This window comes from Micromesistius poutassou (assembly GCF_964030765.1).
Source record: "Micromesistius poutassou genome assembly, chromosome: 16".
NCBI lineage: Eukaryota > Metazoa > Chordata > Actinopteri > Gadiformes > Gadidae > Micromesistius > Micromesistius poutassou.
The window spans coordinates 3,667,825-3,687,562 of record NC_140286.1 but is presented as its reverse complement, the minus strand read 5'-3'; the positions used below and the strand labels follow the sequence as shown (position 1 = coordinate 3,687,562).

Sequence of the window (19,738 nt, the reverse complement as noted above, 5' to 3'; positions counted from 1 at the left end):
CACACACACACACACACACACACACACACACACACACACACACACACACACACACACACACACACACACACACACACACACACACACACACACACACACACACACCAGCCACCATCCACACAGGAACCAGCACAAACTACTACTACTTTAAGCAATGATGATCACAGACAGAAAGACAATGCCTGTTATCACATGAACCTGTCACATGACCCTCTGTCTTTATGTTCTCCGTATATCCGCATCCATGTCTATTCATGCAGACCTCTCCACAACACTGGATTTGCTGTCGTGCTGTAAACAAAACAACATTTGGAACAGGGCTAGCGTTTATCTTGGGGGTGATGATGAGTGAATAATGAACAAGTGAGACTGCCACAAATAGATCCAAGATGGCCGCCGCCGAAGGGGTGTTAAAGGACTGTATGGTGTCTCTACTCTGTTCTCCTCAGTCCTATGGGATTCTCTTACGTGTTTAATCTGGAGGAAGCATTGAGGCAGAAATCACCAGGGTGGACCATAGAATGGCCGATCACAAAAGCAGCGTTTTTAGACCCATGTAACCTTTGTTTTCTTTTTGGTGGAAGGGCTAAGTTAAGGCTAGCTAGCTGCAGCTAGCTAGGCGGACCAATTACACAACAATCCTCTTTGTGTGTGTGTGTGTGTGTGTGTGTGTGTGTGTGTGTGTGTGTGTGAGTGTGTGTGTGAGTAGCTTTGTGCATGCATGCCTGTATGCATTTGTGGGCGAGTACCGAGTAAGTATGTGTGTGTCTGTGTGCATGTCTGTGTGAGTATGTGTGTGCATGTCTATGTGTGTGTGTGTGTGTGTGTGTGTGTGTGTGTGTGTGTGTGTGTGTGTCTGTGTGTGTGTGTGTGTGTGTGTGTGTGTGCATACGCTTGCATTGGTTTCTCCATGCAGATTTTCCCGCCGCGAGAAGCAGAGGAGTCCAACTGAGTGCACATGCCTGGCGTGAGTTACCACGGCAACGGCAGTATGGGAGGCTGGGCCGGCTACGCTACAAGGCCAGAAGCCCCCCCCTGCGAGAGAGCAGGAGTTCGTGTACAGAGAGAGCACAGACAGAGAGAGAGAGAGAGAGAGAGAGAGAGCGCTGGGGAAGGCAGCTCGCCCATCCAAGGCCAGGTCATGTGATATTGGCAGCAGGGTGGGGAGGGAAACAGCTTGGACCATCTGACAATATTTATGGGAGACAGAATGTGATTCATCGGTGTGTGTGTGTGTGTGCAGGCGGGTTTGTTTTGTGTGTGTGTGTGGAGGCCTAAATCTATATGTTTTCAAAATGTTCAGGTAATTGTAGCCATCCATCACAGAATTGTGTGTGTGTGTGTGTGTGTGTATGTGTGTGCATGTTTGGGCATAGACATCCGTCAATATCTTACTTTTTGTAAGGTCATTTCGACCATCAAATTTAGAATTTTATGTGCGTTTGTGTGAGTCGAACAAGCGCGTGCGTGTGTGCGTGTGCACGTATGTGTGCGCGCGTGTCTTTGGTATACTCAAGTGGGCTGCCTTCCAGTCCATTGTGGGACTTGGCGTGTGTCCAACTCAACACAAACACGTGTGTGTGTGTGTGTGTGTGTGTGTGTGTGTGTGTGTGTGTGTGTGCAGACCGAAGTAGACATCCTAGACCACCAGGTGGGGGGCTGATTAGTCTTTTCAAAATCCATCCACTTCTGACATCAAGTGGATGGATTTGGAGACGGCCTGCAATGTGCCCACCAAGACCCTGCAGAGCATCACAGCTGGAGCTAAGACTGCAACACATGTTGTGGATTTACACGAAGATTAGCAGAGCACAGAACAGAGCCATTCCAAGGGACAGCAGGAGATGGAGAGAGAGAGACGGAGAGAGAGAGAGACGGAGAGAGAGAGAAAGAGAGAGAGCGAGAGAGAAAGACGGGGAGAGAGAGAGCGAGAAAGAGAAACGGAAAGAAAAGAGAGGGACGCAGAGCGACAGACACAGAGAGTCTGTTTATGTCTATGTATCAATCTGTATCTATATATATACTTGTGTCATGCATTATCTATTCATTTCTTTAAAGGGCCCCTATTTTACCACCAGGTGTGAGGGGGAATGAGTCGCACTGTTTCACATCCCGTTTAAAAAATCTTCCCTTCCCTTTGCCCGTGTCCCCCTAGATGTATGCTGGATAGATCAATCTACCACCCTAAGCAGTGGACTGTAGCCAATATTGTCTATCTATCAAACATCTAGGTGGACACTCCCACCTGTGATGCCACTAAGTCACAGGGCTAGTGAGAGAGAGAGAGAGAGAGAGAGAGAGAGAGAGAGAGAGAGAGAGAGAGAGAGAGAGAGAGAGAGAGAGAGAGAGAGAGAGAGCTCCCTGCTGAAAGGAGAGGCCAGGGGTAACAGCAGATAGCAGGTATCGTGAAATGTGAGGGAAATGGAAGTAAGACGGATGTGTTAGTGGGGCAGCTATCGGAGGCAAGGTCAACATCATGTGGAGAGGAGAGAGGAGGGGGAGAGTGGAGGGAGAGAGTGGAGGAAGCGAGGAAGGGAGATTGGAGGGAGAGATGGCGTGAAGGTGGGAGGGAGGGGAAAGCAGGTCTAATGGAAAGCAGTGTGTGTGTGTGTGTGTGTGTATGTATGTGTGTGTGTGTGTGTGTGTGTGTGTGTGTGTGTGTGTGTGTGTGTGTGTGTGTGTGTGTGTGTGTGTGTGTGTGTCTCTCTTTTGGCCTGGGAGTTGTGAATGATTCAACCTTTAAGGAGTTGAGGTGCCATCCAAACAGACAAGTGGACATCTCGAGTGACTTAAGCATGGGACAACTGACGAGACGCTCACGGGACTACAAGTCCATTAGACCGCGTCCCTTTACAGTAGACAAGCCGCCCCGGGGACGCAGTTGAGCGCTGCGCAAACCCACTCTGTGAGACTTCCTTTATAAACGGCCCATTTCCTGGCCCATAATCAGTGAGTATAATGGAGTTGCTTTATGAAGACCTGAACTCAAAACATGCTCTTGGTTCCGGGTGGCGGAGCTTGAACCAGGCTCATAAAGGAGCCCAGCTGTTGGCCCATTGGCTGGCTGTATGGGCTCCCACACACACACAAAACGAATGCACACATGCACTTCACACACATACACACATGCATTTACCCAGCACCGATGAAAAAATGCAAAATCAAAACCAAAACAAATGGAAACCATCTCTCTCTGCACACACACACACTCATTCACACTCTTTCTCTCTCTATCACACACACACACACACACACACACAAATGCACTCATTCATTCTCTCTCTCCCTTTTTCGCCCACACGCACACACATACACACACACTTAAGTCAGCAACTCCGGCGGTCCATCCGCACCTGACCGTTTTGCGGAGGACTCAATGGAATATATTTTCCCATTTTCCCTATTTATTCAAGTGCGTTGACATGCACGTTGTCATGGAGACAAGGGGCAGGTCTGGGGCTCACCTGCTTCCAGTTGTCATAAATGAGGAGCTTGCTGTCCTCATCGTCCACCGTCACCGACCGCTCATACCCCTCCCCTGTGGCATCACACACACACACACACACACACACACACACACACACACACACACACACACACACACACACACACACACACACAGACAAAGAGTCTATCAATCAAACTTTATTCATACAGCCCTTTTTGTGCAAAACCACATAATTGAACATGAATTGGGATGTTAATGATATTATTATTATTTTTCACAGCCTTTCACAGGGGACGGACATTATGGAATTCAATAAAAAGTATTTTTTCCCAGACAGCTATGCTGGATGGATGGATGGATGGATGGAGGCACGGATAAATAGAGGGAGGGATGGATGGACAGACTGATAGATGGATGGCTGGGTGATAGGGTGAATGGGTGATAGATGGCTGGTCGGGGGGGCAGAAAACTCCTGTACACGTCTGAGATATTCCTCCAGGTTTGATTGGACGCAGGGCTTCCTGAAGCGGGCCTGCTGCCCTTGATCCATGTTGCATGAAGTGGTCAGGACAGCAGCCTCATCAATACTGCATGCTGGGACTCAGCCACTACTCAGCTGACAGGCTGGCAGGAGCCGTGAGCAGCCACACCGACAGAGGAGGGACTGGTCATCTGGCAGACTGACTGACTGACTGACTGGATGGCTGGCTGGGTTACTACCTGGTTGACTGACTGATTGACTGACAGGGTGGCTGTCGACCTGACTGAATGACTGGATGGGTTACTACCTGGTTGACTGGCAGGCTGACTAACTAGCTGAATGGCTAGACGACTGACTAGCTGACCAGCTGGCTTACTGATCGATTGACTGACTGACTTGTCCCTGTCTGCCTGACCGATTGACTGACTGACTAGCTGGCTGGCTGAACAAATCAAATGATGACAGAAAATAAGTAGCAAGGTGGAAGTGAGAAGCCATTAAGGCTTATTAAAGGGGAATCCGTCTGGATTTAACCGCCTCGAGAACAGAGGAACACCCAGCCAGCGGTCCAGGAAGGCTGGTCTCTTTTAAAGGTTGGTTGGGCTAAAATCAATGGCATTGATTTGTCGTTCCCAGCATCACAGTAGGTGTAGGAATTAAGGCATGAAGGGAGTCCTTGAAGCTGATTAGTGCTGAGTTCTTTTAAAGTAAAAGCCCCTAAAGTGCTGGCAAAACAACACCAGAACCCAGCGGCTAGGCAGCATGTCGTCTTAGGCAGCCTGCCCGCCTACGAGTGACCGCAGAACACCAAGGGACTAAGGCCCTGTCCCAATTCTCCCCCTTCCTCTAGATTTGAGCCCTAACCCTAGATTTTGCACATTCCGGCGAAGGGGTGGGTTGTCCCAATACTTAAGGGAGCAAGGGGGAGTGCTGTTTTTCCCTTAAAAATCAACCCTTGAATGCTAGCCAGCTCGGTAGCTGACTTGCAGCTAAGGGCACTCAAAGCAAGTGTTCTTGTTCAGGGGAGAGAAATGGGACTGGGCCTTAGAAATATACATGAGTTCCATCACAGCGTCCAGGGGCATTGCTCATTGGACATGTGGAACGTGGACTGGGCAAGATAAGCTTATCTCCCTTCCTTTTAATGTGGCATACTCCCAGGCAATAACAGGAGATGAGGGCGGGCCGGCAGGGGAAGGGGAAGTGATCTGAGCCCCTGGGATGTGGGTGCACCCACTTCCCGCTAGAGGAGACCGTCACCCACACAGTGCTATCATTGGATGGATAGTTAAGCCCGCCCACCTGCTTGAATATAACGTGTTGTCAACACGTTATGTTGACAACATAACGGGGACATTAACTAAATATGATCAATGACTTGAGCGGACAGGAATGAGCTTCCTGTTGACTTTGACATAATTAGATCCTCTACGGAGTCTGCGGTATTGTGCCATGCAAATACTGTGACCTTTCACCTTAATCACTGATTGGCCATTAACATTTGCAACCACAGAGGCAGGGGGCTGGAAATCGAATCCACTGAATATCAGCGAGAGGGGAGGGGGGGGGGGGGGGGGGGGCAGCTAGCTCACTGTTGCATGAGCATTGTCATCGCTAACACACACACACACACACACACACACACACACACTCAGACAAACACACACACACACACACATACACACTCAGAGACAAACACACACTCAGACAAAAACACACGCACTCAGATAAACGCACAAACACACACACACTCAGACAAAAACACACACACTCAGATAAATGGACAAATACAAACACACTCAGACAAACACACACACACACTCAGATAAATGGACAAACACAAACACACTCAGACAAAAACACACACCCACACACACTCAGACAAGAACTCAGACACACACACTCAGATAAACACACACACACACACTTACCGCAGGCTTGTGTCTCGGAGTCAATGGACAGCGAGCGATCCGATTGGCCGGCGAGGGAGAGGGCCAGCGACGACTTCCCCACGCCGGTCTGCCCCAGCAGCACGATCCGCAGCGCCCCGCTGTGGTGGGCGTGGTGACCGCCATACGTTGGCGTGGCCACCGTCAGGCCCCCCCCACCACCGCCGCCGGCCGACTCGTCGCCTATGGGCAGCGTGGAGGGCGGGACCTCCAGACCGGGGATCCAATCGCAGTCCTCGGACACAGCCTCCTCCCGCCTCAGCTGGTGCTTGACGGGCAGCGGCGTGCTGCCCCGGCGCAGCGGGGGGGCCGTGTTCAGAAACATGCTGTACTGGAGACACACACACACACACACACACACACACACACACACACACACACAGGGGACAGGTTAGCCACGAGCTAGCCACGAGGCTAGCTGGGTATGGACCATATGGTGTTGTTGTGATGTTGTTGTTGTTGTTGTGGTGGCGGTGAGTGAGCGAGCGGCTGTAATGGAGGATAAACATTGGAGTACGCAGTTAACGTACCTGTAACTCGGTCCCAACATGTCTGGGAGGTCCCCGTTTGGGGGTAAAGTGGTGTGTGTGTGTGTGTGTGTGTGTGTGTGTGTGTGTGTGTGTGTGCGTGTGTGTGTGTGTTTGGTCAGTCTCTGGTTAACGACGTGTGCCTTTAAATGTGTGGGAGTGTGTTCATGCGATGTGTATACGTGTGTGTGAGTGCATGTGTGTGAGTGCATACGTGTGTGCACAACCATGGCTGTTTCTTGGCCTTTATTTAAGGGAGTGGGTGATAAAAAGACAGGAGGAGGAGGAGGAGGAGGGAGAACGGGACAGAAGGTATAGCTGGCTCATGATAAAAAGGAGAGGATGGGGGGAGGGAAAAAAGAGGGAGAGGGCGACGGGGAGGCTGATGGGACAAGATGAAAGGATGCAGAGAGCAGAATGATGAAGAGAAGAGGGAGGGAGGGAGGGAGGGAAACCAGGCTGGGCAGAGGGACAGTCTAGAGGGGAGAGGGGGGGCTCAGGACTGTATTGGCCATTGGGGGGTTGGTAATCTGAGGTCAGGTCAGAGGATTCTACTGTCCAGTGATGGATGGTTGACGGCAGAATGCATTAGCGGGAAAACTAGGTCAAAAACACCCCCAGTGCTGACCCTCCTGGGCACACAAAAAGGTCCTCACTTTAACAGCCCACCATGGACAGCAGGTGTGTGACTTTCAGATTGTGGAGCGTGGATACACGCGCGCGCGCGCGCACGCTCTCTCTCTCTCTCTCTCTCTCACTCACACACACACACACACAACACACACACACACACACACACACGTCTGAATTATCTAGTTTCAGTAAGGTTAGACTTAAGTCGTGATAAACGACTTGATTATTCTGTGTGTTTGTGTGTTCACCTCGAGTACCTGCGGGTCGGCCAGAAAAGCCCCTAATCAATATGCATGGAGCAATTAATCGAGCTGTATAGCAGCGCCGGGCGCAAGCATGGACACGAGCAGGTGTGTGACTGATCGCAGCTAGCTATCGTTAGTCCCTCTCTCTCTCGCTCTCTCTCCCTCTCTCTCTCTGCAATAAAGGGACCCCAACCAGGGAGCTTTTACGCTAATTGAAAGAGCCTTATCAATTATCCATGGCCATTACTGTCCCAGCAGTGGCGCGGGGACGAGACAGGAGATACCCTGACAGGCGGTGTCACGGGTTAATCCGTCTCGGGAGGAACTGGGGCAAACGGCACGGCCCACTACGGTGTGCAAAACAACTACCTGCAGTGTTTGGTTGTATTATTTAGATTGTTAAAGCCTCATTATTCTTGCTTCCTTGTGCATAGTAGTCTCGTTGGAAAGAGAAGATAATCATAAACACGGTGTTGTTGCCTCAATACCAGTCTAAATGTACCAGAACTACTGGTATGCAATTCAGTTACAATACTGTACATTAAAACAAAAACTAGGCATACTGAAATGTAGGAGATATCCATAGTCCGCTTTAACGTCTACTACATTAAGGAACTTTTTAAACAAATAAACAATGAGATGAAACACTAACAGCATTCTAGAGTAGGTTAAACTCTAAAGGGATTCCCCGCGCACACAACCCACACAAGTGGCGGTTTAGCAGGAGATGTTGGCGCTTTTCCGTCCACTTATCCTAATGGGACGGCGTGCAACGGGAGAGACCAGAGAGAGATAGTTTACACACAACACGCACGGAGGGAGAGGGCTAAATAGTGGTGGAGGAGGAGGAGGACGGGGAGGTGAAAAGACCTGTCCACCTACCTGGTCCGTCATGGTTCTCAGTTGTTCGCTTTACAAAACCAGTGCGCCCACAATTGCTCTTTTCATGTCATCTGTGCTCGTCGCGGTCCTCCGTTCCCCCCCGTTGTGGATTCACAACTCAGTGGACAAAAGGAACACACCGAATACAAAAAGGCATTGTGTTTGTGTATGCGCGTGTGTGTGTGTGTGTGTGTGTGTGTGTGTGAGTGAGTGTGTTTTTCAGTTGCTCGGGGGGCGTAAATCTCTCTGTGCCCTGAGAGCGTCGCGGAAATAGGTGGGCTCCTCTCCACCTGCGTCCCCGTTATTTGGAGGAAAACAGTAGTAAAAACCGCGCGTAAAAAAACACCCACCCACCGGATAACGCCTGTAGCACACCCCTCGCGCGCTCCCACAACGCCCAAATAACAGCGCGCGCGTCCTTCCTCTGAAGACACCTGGTGTCTCCCTCCACTCTAGATACTAGTGTGTCTCTTTGTCCCAACGACTCGCTGTAGATCTCGCTGTAAAGGTGTTCATCGGGGGCGCGTCCTTGGACGAGAAGAAGAATCTGCCGCTTGTCAGATGGCGCTTATTATGTGTCAAGTCTGATCCGAGCTCTTCACGCTGCATCCCCGCGCACACACGTCCTCCAGTACTAGTGAGGCAAGTCACACACGCCCAATTTCCTTGAATTCCGTACGATTTTTGAAAACGGATGTGTTTTGCCAGTCCATTTAATTTAAGAGAGGCAGTCGATGTTGTCGCTGTTCGGCGTAACGTGTTCGCTAGAGGGCGCCCTAGTGTTGAATGTTGAGTATGTCCCACTTTCTGTGTTGGACACTGTAAGCTACTGTAAATGGAATAGATAGGCGGTGGCGATACACATACAAGCCAGGATAATTTTAGTTGATATACCTTAATATTGTGATATTATTAATAATTATTATTGTTTCTTTGTGCATATTGTGTAACAGGTAGAGGACGAGTCTGAATATTAAAAGAACCAAACATCACATCAATTTAAAGACAAGGAAAAGACAACATTTTTATTGTGATTAGATCCCATATGTTGTGACAGATACAAGCCCAGCCCTGCAAGTAAAGTCCTTTAAACAGATGGGTTGGTATTAATAGAGACGGACAGGCTTTAAAGGTCCTGCTCTAATAATCCGGACCAGAACTCTCAGACACATTAACATAATAACAACTACAATAATCACGTGGTCCGCGCTTACAAACAATAACAGATAGCTGAACACCAAACCAATAAGCACATTTATTGAGCCTCACTTAAACGCAGGCGTGGGTCTAGTGAGTCCACTAGCATGGCTGTGGAACCGTCCAGCCAGTGGACAGCATTACCCAGCCTGTCGACCTCACACTGAACGGGAAACGTCTTAACCGTCCTACCCCGGGCCCTGCTGGCTCTGGATCTACCTGCTAATCTGCACACTTAATTAACGCTCGTCAGGAAACCTTGCGGCTGTACCTCGCGGGTGGCCGGGGGGGGGGGGGGGGGGGGATTGGTAGGGGGTGTGGTGGTGGTGGTGGGGGGGTGGATGAGATCACGTACCGCTGAAAAAAAAAACGACTGCGAGCTAAACTGTGTCATTAGCACCTGAGCCAATGGCCGGGCGGCCTGTAATCACCCCCCGACACCGCACACACTCCACGCTCCCCACCACTCACCCTGGCCCGTCCCCGAGAATAAAGCTCAGCCTCCGTGTCTCCGTGGAAACCGGGGGTGGGGGGGGGGGGGGGGGGGATGACAAGGGCACAAGGTCAAGGGGAATTCGAAAATCAGCCCTGTGAGTCCTGTCAAACGTCGCCGTGGCGATGGCGGTTCAGGTTAACACCCCATGGATCTTTCGCCGGCGTCTAATAACAGGGTCCTTGAGCGTCGTAGTCGGGGTCGGTCGATTGATTGACATGTTGCAGGACCCCTGTTGAACGCTAACCATCCTATGCTAACGTAGCATGCAATCATCCTCTTTGCCACAGGTCCCAGGAGTGGGGGTGACCTGACCTTCACGAATAGGGCCCGCACGCTTCTCTGGCTATGCATGTATTAGCTTAGCCAATGTTCCGTGGCGCCAATGTTCCAAACGCAGCGTTTGACATTTGCATGTGAGAGCATCCTCAAATTACGACCAATTCACATCACTCAACCTTAGCCGCTGAGGCAAACACACTTGCTATTATCGGGTTATTTTACATGGTGTGTGTGTGTGTCTGTGTCATGAGATTATCATTGTAATTCAGATACACACACGCACACACACACACACACAGATACTTACCCAACATGTGCACATTCACTCCCGTAATGAGAGTGCGCATGTGAGTGTACACATGCTCACTAAGTACCATCAAATCTCCCAGAGAAATCAACAAATAAATTACCGCATTAACCGTCATGCAATATGAATAGCCGAGGACAAATGGCCTCATATGCTGTACACACACACACACACACACAAACACTCTCAGGTCAAAGTCACCTCGCCATACAAGCACAGAGCCCGCTCCCGATGTCTGGCATGAAACCCTCATAGTGACATAATCTCTGTTCCCCCCGGGGGGCTAAACCGTCCTAGGACACGGGGGTCCTGAGCTTCAGAGGTGACAGTTCCATTGATAGAGTCCTTCTGTCAAAGCCCCTCCCCTAATGAGCACTCCATCGCGGTGGCGGGCCACAACGCTACCATAAACACTTCACGTCATGTGTCCGGGAAGCAAGCCTCAACTCCAAGGTTACACGCAGAGAGAATACAGGAAAAAGACCCCTGGTTTTTTTCTCATCGCATGGCTGGTAATAAGGTTGCAGGAGAGGTATTGGATGGGACCCCTGACCTCTGGGATAGCACGGTAATATGCTTGGGGGATAAACACTCGCGCTGATCCGCGCTGTGGAGCGAACAGGGGACACAGTTTCAGTCAGACTATTCAAGGTTGTGATTTGGAACAGGTGGAGGTGGGTGAACCCAACCTGGAGTCAACCCTTTATGTATGTATCTATGTTTTTATATCAAGGGTGAATCAAGCTTAAAAGTTACTGGGTCTTTGGTGGGCAAGTCACTCCAGAGAACCTTTTATCGAGAGCCACTTATAGTGAGACAAAGGTCATCAATGTGCTGCCGGGAGTTAGGGTCGTCTTCGCTCAAGAATGCCGACAGGTCACCTGCAGACAGCCCAAGACACTTCCGCAAACTTAATGGTGAGGAGCTGCTATAAATTCCCTATTATGTCCGTCCAGTGGCACCAGAAGGCTCCCGAAAGGAAGAAATAAGAGTTGCTGGGTGACTCCGGCGTTCTGATCGCAGATATCAGCCTGGACGCACTTTTATTACCCTTGATGCGTGGCAGTTTATAGCCCCCTGTCCTTTATCGTAAAAGAGTCTTTTGTGGATGTGAATATTTTTCTCTCCAATCTGTCCGGTCTCATAAACGCTAAAGGCTAGCGGCTGGACAGCTATGGGTTTTTGCCAAACAGTTCACATGGAGGCAGTGACGGACTGGACGGTCTGGCATTTGGGCAGATGCCAGAAGGGCCGCGGCTTCTCGTGGGCCGTTTGGCTTCCCGTGGGCCGTTTGGCCTCCCGTGGGCCGTTTGGCCTCTCGTGGGCCGTTCGGGCCGGCCAATCACGGAGCGGCATGCTTGTTGGGATCGCGCGGCCCCACCGTTGCGACGGCGGCCCCGCATTATCTATCTCACCCCCCCCGTCAACAATTACACCCGCGGCCGGTTATAATGCGCAAATGCCCAGGCCGTTTTTTGCTCCCAGTCCGTCACTGCATGGAGGCCATTTTGGTTGCCTTTAATATACAATTAAAGAATGATGTATGATTACCGTCATCGGTTTTATATTCGGTGTACGTTTTTGTGTGCGTGAGGTCCATCTTACTGGATCAACCTGTGAGCCAACGGCGTCCGCGGAGCCGGGGGCTGGGTGTGTGTTGGTGGCGGCCGCGACTGCGACGGCGGCGCCGGTTGTAGCGTCGGCGGGCTAGCGGGCGCCACACGCCATCTCCTCGCCGCTTTGCCGTCGCCCTCGAAGCGCTCGCGCAACCACGGCGGCATCAGGCCTTGAAGCTCACGCACCGCCGGCCGCGACAACAGGAAGTAGAGCGGCGGGTTCCAGCACGGCGCCAGACACACCAACAAAATCGCCGCCAGGGACCCCACCTCCCACAGCAGGGACACCGTCGTCGTCTCCGTTTCCTGTTCCGGAATCGGTGAGGTCGACGACGGCGGCCATGATGACGACTGTGGCCACGACGACGACGACGATGTGATGTTGGAGGGTCCGCACGCCGAGGGGACGAAGGGGTCTTTGGGCGAGGCGGCGGAGCAAACATGCGGCGACACCACGTTGACAAACTCCAGGGCGTAGTAGGGCAGCCAGCTGACGGCGAAGGCCAGCGTGGACGCCACCAGCAGCGCCGTGGCCTTCTTGTTGCGGCGGTCGGCGGAGGGCCGGCCCCCCGCGCAGCGGTGCAGCCGCAGCACGATGGAGGTGCAGTTGACGGCGATGCAGAGCAGCGGCGCCACGTAGTACACCAGGAAGGCCGGCACCAGGAAGCCCAGCCACTGGGCGCGCTCCACCGACCACGTGCACCCGCCGCTGAACTCGATGTAGGTGACCTTCGGCAGCGCCATGGCGACAGACACCAGCCAGATGAGCGCGATGGTCACCGCCCTGGCCGAATCAGCGGGAAAGTATTTTCAAATGGGCATGAGTTTGATGACCATGTTTTCGAGTTAACTTAAATGAAACTTATTCCCAGTTACAGTGTCAGAGTGCTTCACAGGCACCATTTTACGAGTAACTTTCCTCGTTTCATAAGATTATGCGTTTTCATTACTGAGCTGTGTGTGTGTGTGTGTGTGTGTGTCTGTCTGTTTGTCCCCAAACAGTCATGCCTGATGCTGTCTGAGTCGTACGGATGCAGTGGCATCTCGTTTCTCTTTTAGGGATCAATAGAGAGTGTCGCATTGCATGTACAAAGAGGGCCAAAGAGAGGGTTATTTGTCATGAAGACGGGTCTCTCGGGTATGAAGAGGAGCAGAAGTAGGTCGCTCTATGTATATATATAAACTATGCTGTGACTGCACACACCTGAGTCTCTGCCATACAGTAATGTGGGACGCTAGGCTAGTGCTAGTACAGCTGCTCCCCTAGGGACAATACTACATAGTAAATAGGCTGCCTAGGTCTTTTCTTCCTTTTGCTATGGTGTATTTAGCAAGACATCTCATAGCCAACTTCAGCTCCGGCAGTGCTGCACTACTTTAAATTATATTCTCCATTCAACCTTAAACTTAATTTATTAACATACATTTATTATCACTGTAGATTAAGAACCATCTTTCTGCCTAATGTAAACTTTTTGAGCCAGCTTTGCCTTAATTTGATCCCCCACTCAACCAAAGATCATTTATCAGTCTGAGATTTTAACGGAGGTTTTTTTTTTTTCGAAACAAAGCTGTTCTTAAGGATCATTTTTTGCCGTAGCGAGTTTGCGAGGTGTCATCACAGTTTCTCCCTTGATATAGAGAACCCCACACCTAGCTTCTATTTCCTCACACGCCACTGCTAAACCATCAGACGTTTCGTCAGTTCATTGAAACTAGAATTTGATAAATAAAACATGAGGTTTATTATCAAAATGTAGACAAAAATAAACCACCCCTATTTTGTAAAGGGCACCCATTTCACCACACTCCCGCTTGTGACGTCACCAATGGGTTTTAAAATGGATTCTAATCCTCTATCAAAGATCACATCTGGTGCTTAAAATACACGCCTGGTGACCTTGCATTCACAACCCACTCTGAGACTCCTCCTCGGCACTCTCTCGCTATCCTCCAACACCGGGTCGCACGCGGCAACGGGCCTCATCCGTCATACTCACACGTGCGTGGGCGTGGTGGGCGCCCGGGTGGGCAGCGCCACGATGCGATGCCGCAGCACCGCCAGCGCGGCCAGGCTGAAGATGTCCACGCCGGCCGTCAGCGAGGTCATGAAGCCCAGCAGCACGCAGGTGGTGCCCCCCAGCTGCCAGTCCTGGGAGCTGGCGCTGAGGATGACGCAGGGCAGCGTGAGCAGCGCGCCCAGGTCCGCCAGGCTCAGGTTCAGCAGCAGCACCGAGCTGGGCTTGGAGCGCCGCCGCGGGTTCCTCATCAGCACCAGCCACAGGAGCGTGTGACCCCCGACGCCCACCAGCAGGGACAGCACGCTGACCAGGGGCAGCACCAGGGTGAAGGCGATGGTGGTGTTGGTGGAGATGGTGTTGAACAGCAGGTTGACGATGGCGGGCATTTCTGGGTTTGGACGTAGGCGCGGGTAGGTGGGAAGGTGATCAGGTTGAGTGTAGATCTGGTACTTAATTATGAAAGCTTGGCCAAACTTGGGTTGAGCTAGGTCTATGGCTGTGGGAGTCTTGATTTGGCTAGGTCTATTGCTAAGAAAGACTTGGTTTAGGTAGGTCTATAGCTAAGAAAGACTTGGTTTAGGTAGGTCTATAGCTAAGAAAGACTTGGTTTAGGTAGGTCTGTAGCTAAGAAAGACTTGGTTTAGGTAGGTCTATAGCTAAGAAAGACTTGGTTTAGGTAGGTCTATAGCTAAGAAAGACTTGGTTTAGGTAGGTCTATAGCTAAGAAAGACTTGGTTTAGGTAGGTCTATAGCTAAGAAAGACTTGGTTTAGGTAGGTCTGTAGCTAAGAAAGACTTGGTTTAGGTAGGTCTATAGCTAAGAAAGACTTGGTTTAGGTAGGTCTGTAGCTAAGAAAGACTTGGTTTAGGTAGGTCTATAGCTAAGAAAGACTTGGTTTAGGTAGGTCTATAGCTAAGAAAGACTTGGTTTAGGTAGGTCTGTAGCTAAGAAAGACTTGGTTTAGGTAGGTCTATAGCTAAGAAAGACTTGGTTTAGGTAGGTCTATAGCTAAGAAAGACTTGGTTTAGGTAGGTCTATAGCTAAGAAAGACTTGGTTTAGGTAGGTCTATAGCTAAGAAAGACTTGGTTTAGGTAGGTCTGTAGCTAAGAAAGACTTGGTTTAGGTAGGTCTATAGCTAAGAAAGACTTGGTTTAGGTAGGTCTATAGCTAAGAAAGACTTGGTTTAGGTAGGTCTATAGCTAAGAAAGACTTGGTTTAGGTAGGTCTATAGCTAAGAAAGACTTGGTTTAGGTAGGTCTATAGCTATGAAAGACTTGGTTTGGCTAGGTCTGTAGCTATGAAAGACTTGGTTTGGCTAGGTCTGTAGCTTTGGTAATCATGGTTTGGCAAGGTCTGTAGCTGTGGAAGTCGCAGTTTGGCTAGGTCTGTAGCTATGAAAGACTTGGTTTGGCTAGGCTTGTAGCTATGAAAGACTGTTTGGTAGGTCTGTAGCTGTGGAGGTCATCGTTCGGGTAGGTCTGTAGCCATAAAGTTCTTGATTTGGCTAGGTCTTATATTTGGTAGCTCTTTGGTTGGCTTGGCCAGTAGGTCCGTCTCCATGGGCCTCGTCACTCAGGGTAGGTTAGTCTAGCTCGTAGCGGTGATGCAGTGGATAAGAAAATCCAAACCTGAAGGCGAACAGAAGTGATAGAGCTGAAATGCTGGACAAATGATGGTAGACAGAAAGCCAATAAAGAAATATATGACTTGACTCATGCAGTGTATGATGAGTGCAGAGCAAGATGAGTGAGAGAAGAATGACGCATCACAAAAGTAAACACCGGGGCGGGGGAAGACTAACTGCACGACCCAAGCAGAGTCGCTGATTTCACATCACCAACGCCAGCGCCTTTCCATGAATTATTCAGCACAACACAGATCTTATCATCTGCTGGCGCTGAGAAAATCACCTGCAATCACCTGGAGCTCCCCAGCTCTACGGAGTGACTGACAGGCCTGCTGAGTGAAATGATCCACATCTCTCCCTCTCCCTCCCTCTCTCTCCCCCCCCCCCACTCCCACTCTACATATAACTCCCACCTTTTTACATGTCTCATATATGTCTCACCCTCTCTCCTTCTTTATATCTCACCCTCTCCTTCTTTATATCTCACCCTCTCCTTCTTTATATCTCACCTTCTCCTTCTTTATATCTCCCCCTCTCTCCTTTATATCTCATCCTCTCCTTTATATCTCACCCTCTCTCCTTCCTTTACACACTGAGTCTGTTCTAACTCTGCCCCTCTTCTAACTTCTGACCTCTTCTAACTCTCTCTCGCTTCCTTTTTTGGTCTATCTCTCCTTTATCCCTCTCTCTCTCCCCTCTATCTATCTTCCTCCCTTCAGAGCTAGGGGACGCGCACGCACACACACACACACACACACACACACACACACACACACACACACACACACACACACACACACACACACACACACACACACACACACACACACACACACACACACACACACACACACACAAATAGGCCCCAAATCACCTCAGCTCAGTGTGAGCAAGCACTGCAAGGCTACAGGCCGTCGGGGGGGGAGTGTAAACACTTGGTCCACACAAACACAGGAGATGTTTTACTGCCAGCCAGCTGGGGGACATAAGGACAGGAGACAGACCTTAGTGGTCATGACAACGTCACCGTCTGGTCTGCCCCTCCCCTCCCGAGCCAAACAAGGCTGTTTATTGGCTGTCACAGCAGTGACTAAACACCATTGGGAGCTGCATTTTGCTCTGCGCAATAACTGATATGAACATCAAACGTCAAATGGAGACTAGGAACCGAAGCCGCAGATAAAATCACTGCTTGTTTACCCCCACCCCCATTCCAAACAACTCCATGCCCCTGGATGTTTACTATTCATGCAGCGTCTCAAATGGTTTTTGTTGACTTACCAAACACCACGGGCACTTAACCTTTTGCATAATAACATGGGGTGGTAATCAAAAAAAAAAAAAAATGCATTTGTCTCATTCATCCCTCATCCTCAATCGGTTCTTGATTCAATCAATTACTGATTGAACACATAACTTATTTCTTGTTAATTAAAAATGTATTAACTCCTGGTAAAAGTTCAGCTCAAGAACCCTGCAATCTTCAATAGTCTTCTGATTAAATATGCTGGCTGCTAATTATCTTGAGGCTTGCGTGTGTGGGGAGAAGAGGTGTGTTTAATTGTCAGTGATTAGCAATTGGGAATATTTCATTTAAAGCACAAAGCCCTGTATTGCTTAATGTGTATAGTTGCACCCCACCATCAACTAAACAAACAATAACATTATCCGACCTGTATCAACTGATTTCAATTTTAATCTCGTCATTTCAATTCAGCAACAACAATCTCCAATGTTCCCTAGCTAGCTTTACCTCCCTTGTTAAAAACCTTCCATCAGTAAGTCCTTCGGATCCGACGCATGAAACGGTGGTGTCCATCAGAGAGCGTCTACGGCCCCCCCCCAGAGTCGCACCCTGGGAGCTAAATTAAGAGACGCCGCTGACACACAGAAGAGATGTAACGACGGCAGACGGGGCTGAGACAAGTTGTCTAGGAGCATATGGTTTGACCTCTTCACGGCTACATGGAGACCCATTCTGCTACAGCCACACTTAGCCCTCCCAACCGCCAGAACCTAAATGAGGGTTCACATCTGTTGGCACTTCTACTTGTCTCCTGGGAGCAGGAAAGGCGGGTCAGAGCCACAGAGAGTAGAACAGAGGTAAATGGTAAATGGACTGCATTTATATAGCACTTTTATCCAAAGCACTTTACAATATTGCCTGATATTCGCCCATTCATGCACACATTCACACACCGACGGCGGAGTCAACCATGCAAGGCGACAGCCTTGCATCATCGGGAGCAGTTAGGGTTAGGTGCCTTGCTCAGGGACACCTCGACACTCTAGCTAGGGAGCCAGGGATTGAACTAGTAACCTTGTGGTTACCAGCCAACCCGCTACCTCCTGAGCTACTGCCGCCCCCCTGAGAGGTATAAGCTGGAGGACCGGTTGTCGCTGGTGCTTGGAGAAGATGCAGGACCAGTCTAGTGGCTAGGGTGTTTGATCCAGCTGAAAGGTTCTGGGGTCTGACCCCCAATATCCGCGGACCACCGAGATCGAGATGCCTTAGCCCCCTACCTAACTCCATAAAGACTTGTACGTCAATCAATTTACAGTTGAGTCTCTTTGGGTAAAGTGTCTGCTGAATGAGGACATGAGGGACTCACTGTGCTGCTGGTTATCTCCAGAAGAAGGACGCCTCCGTGGGGCCAGCTGCTCCTGGGGGTCTGTGTGGAGAGAGAGAGACACTCGCACCTCCACATATATCCTCCACCTTGTTACTGTCACATGAGTACCCACACGGGCATGAGGTCACACTCCAGCAGGAACGCACACACAGACCCACACACACACACACACACACACACACACTAGCATGAAGATGTGTTGGTGCACACACCTGAATAAAGTTGTGCACGAAACCCCCCCCCCCACACACACACACACACACACACACACACACCTACCTACTTGGACACCAACAAATCAGACACAGTTGAAATATTCATATTTACCGATGAGGCCACGGGTGAGATGAATGGTCCTTGATTATACTATGTCTCCTACTTGCTTAGCGATGTCTAGCTGAGCTAGAGCCGACTCTGGTAGACGTGCTGTCTGTAAACTCTGTACCAGAAAGCCTTGACCATTTCATCACCTACATATTCCTCACACACTCCGACTATTCAAACAAGCTAGAGCAGACGCACTCTCTCTTTCTCTCACATGGACCCACACAGCCTCCCACACACATACTCTCTCCCCCTAACACACACACACACGCACGCACACACACACTCTCTCTTTGATCTTCACTAATCCGGTGGAAGTGTTGTGAGGAAATTCACCTGTTGTTAGGGAAAACTTGAGAATGGGGACAAGGGCGAGGAAGAGCACGAGAGAGAGAGAGATAGCAAGAGAGAGAGAGAGAGAGAGCAATAGAAAGAGAGGAAAAGGGCATGAAGTGAAAGATGCCACCATCATCAAAGCCTGTTTGAAATGAAATGAGGAGAGTGCCAAATGTATCTCCTTGAATCTCAGAGGTCAGAGTGAGCTGAATAGCAACTATTTGCGCACAGTCACGAGGAAGCACAAGGACGCCAGCAGCGACGTCGGACCTAAAAACATATGAAGAACAGGCACGTGGTCGAAGGCGTGGGGGGGGGGGGGGGTGGCGGAGTGTGTCCGGGCCGGTGGTGCCCAGTCCTGTTGAGTCCGGTTAGTCCCCCCGTCGTTAAGGAGCCGCGGGGATGCCGACCCGTGGTTAAGGGTGACAGGTTAACGGCGGCTGTAAAGCACCCGTGTTTGTTCGATTCCCCTGTAACCCTGAAGAACCGACCATTACCCTCAAGCAACCGCCATGTCGCATCTCATCCCCCCCCCTCAGCGGGGGACGCCAGGCTGGATGACATTGTATTGATTTTAGTTGTTCATTACATTGTGGCAGTTATTGAATTCCTCAAAGACCTGAAGGTACATCCAGTGTCGTGTCACCCCCCCCCCCCCCCCTCCCCTCTAGTCACATGGACAAGGAAACACCTTCTGAAAGTATCTTGTAGGAACACAAAGGAAAACCTGAACGTT

General features: G+C 50.2%; 2 protein-coding genes across 2 annotated transcripts in view; both read right to left on the bottom strand.

Annotated features, from left to right (window-relative positions):
- rem2 (RAS (RAD and GEM)-like GTP binding 2) overlaps positions 1-8,177 on the bottom strand; it is a gene marked incomplete at both ends in the record, with an annotated part of 26,670 nt that extends 18,493 nt beyond the window's left edge. Inside the window, 3 exons of the mRNA XM_084481438.1 lie at positions 3,465-3,538; positions 5,861-6,209; positions 8,166-8,177. Of these exons, the coding sequence (XP_084337564.1) occupies positions 3,465-3,538; positions 5,861-6,209; positions 8,166-8,177 (435 nt within the window). The remainder of the gene's footprint in view (positions 1-3,464; positions 3,539-5,860; positions 6,210-8,165) is intronic.
- A 3,868-nt stretch (positions 8,178-12,045) lies between these two features.
- LOC311361252 (somatostatin receptor type 5) lies at positions 12,046-14,467 on the bottom strand (the record flags this gene model as incomplete). The annotated part of the gene is made up of 2 exons (XM_084481437.1): positions 12,046-12,844; positions 14,061-14,467. 2 exons carry the CDS (start codon positions 14,465-14,467, stop codon positions 12,046-12,048), a joined length of 1,206 nt encoding a protein of 401 aa, XP_084337563.1.
- Positions 14,468-19,738: the final 5,271 nt, after the last annotated feature.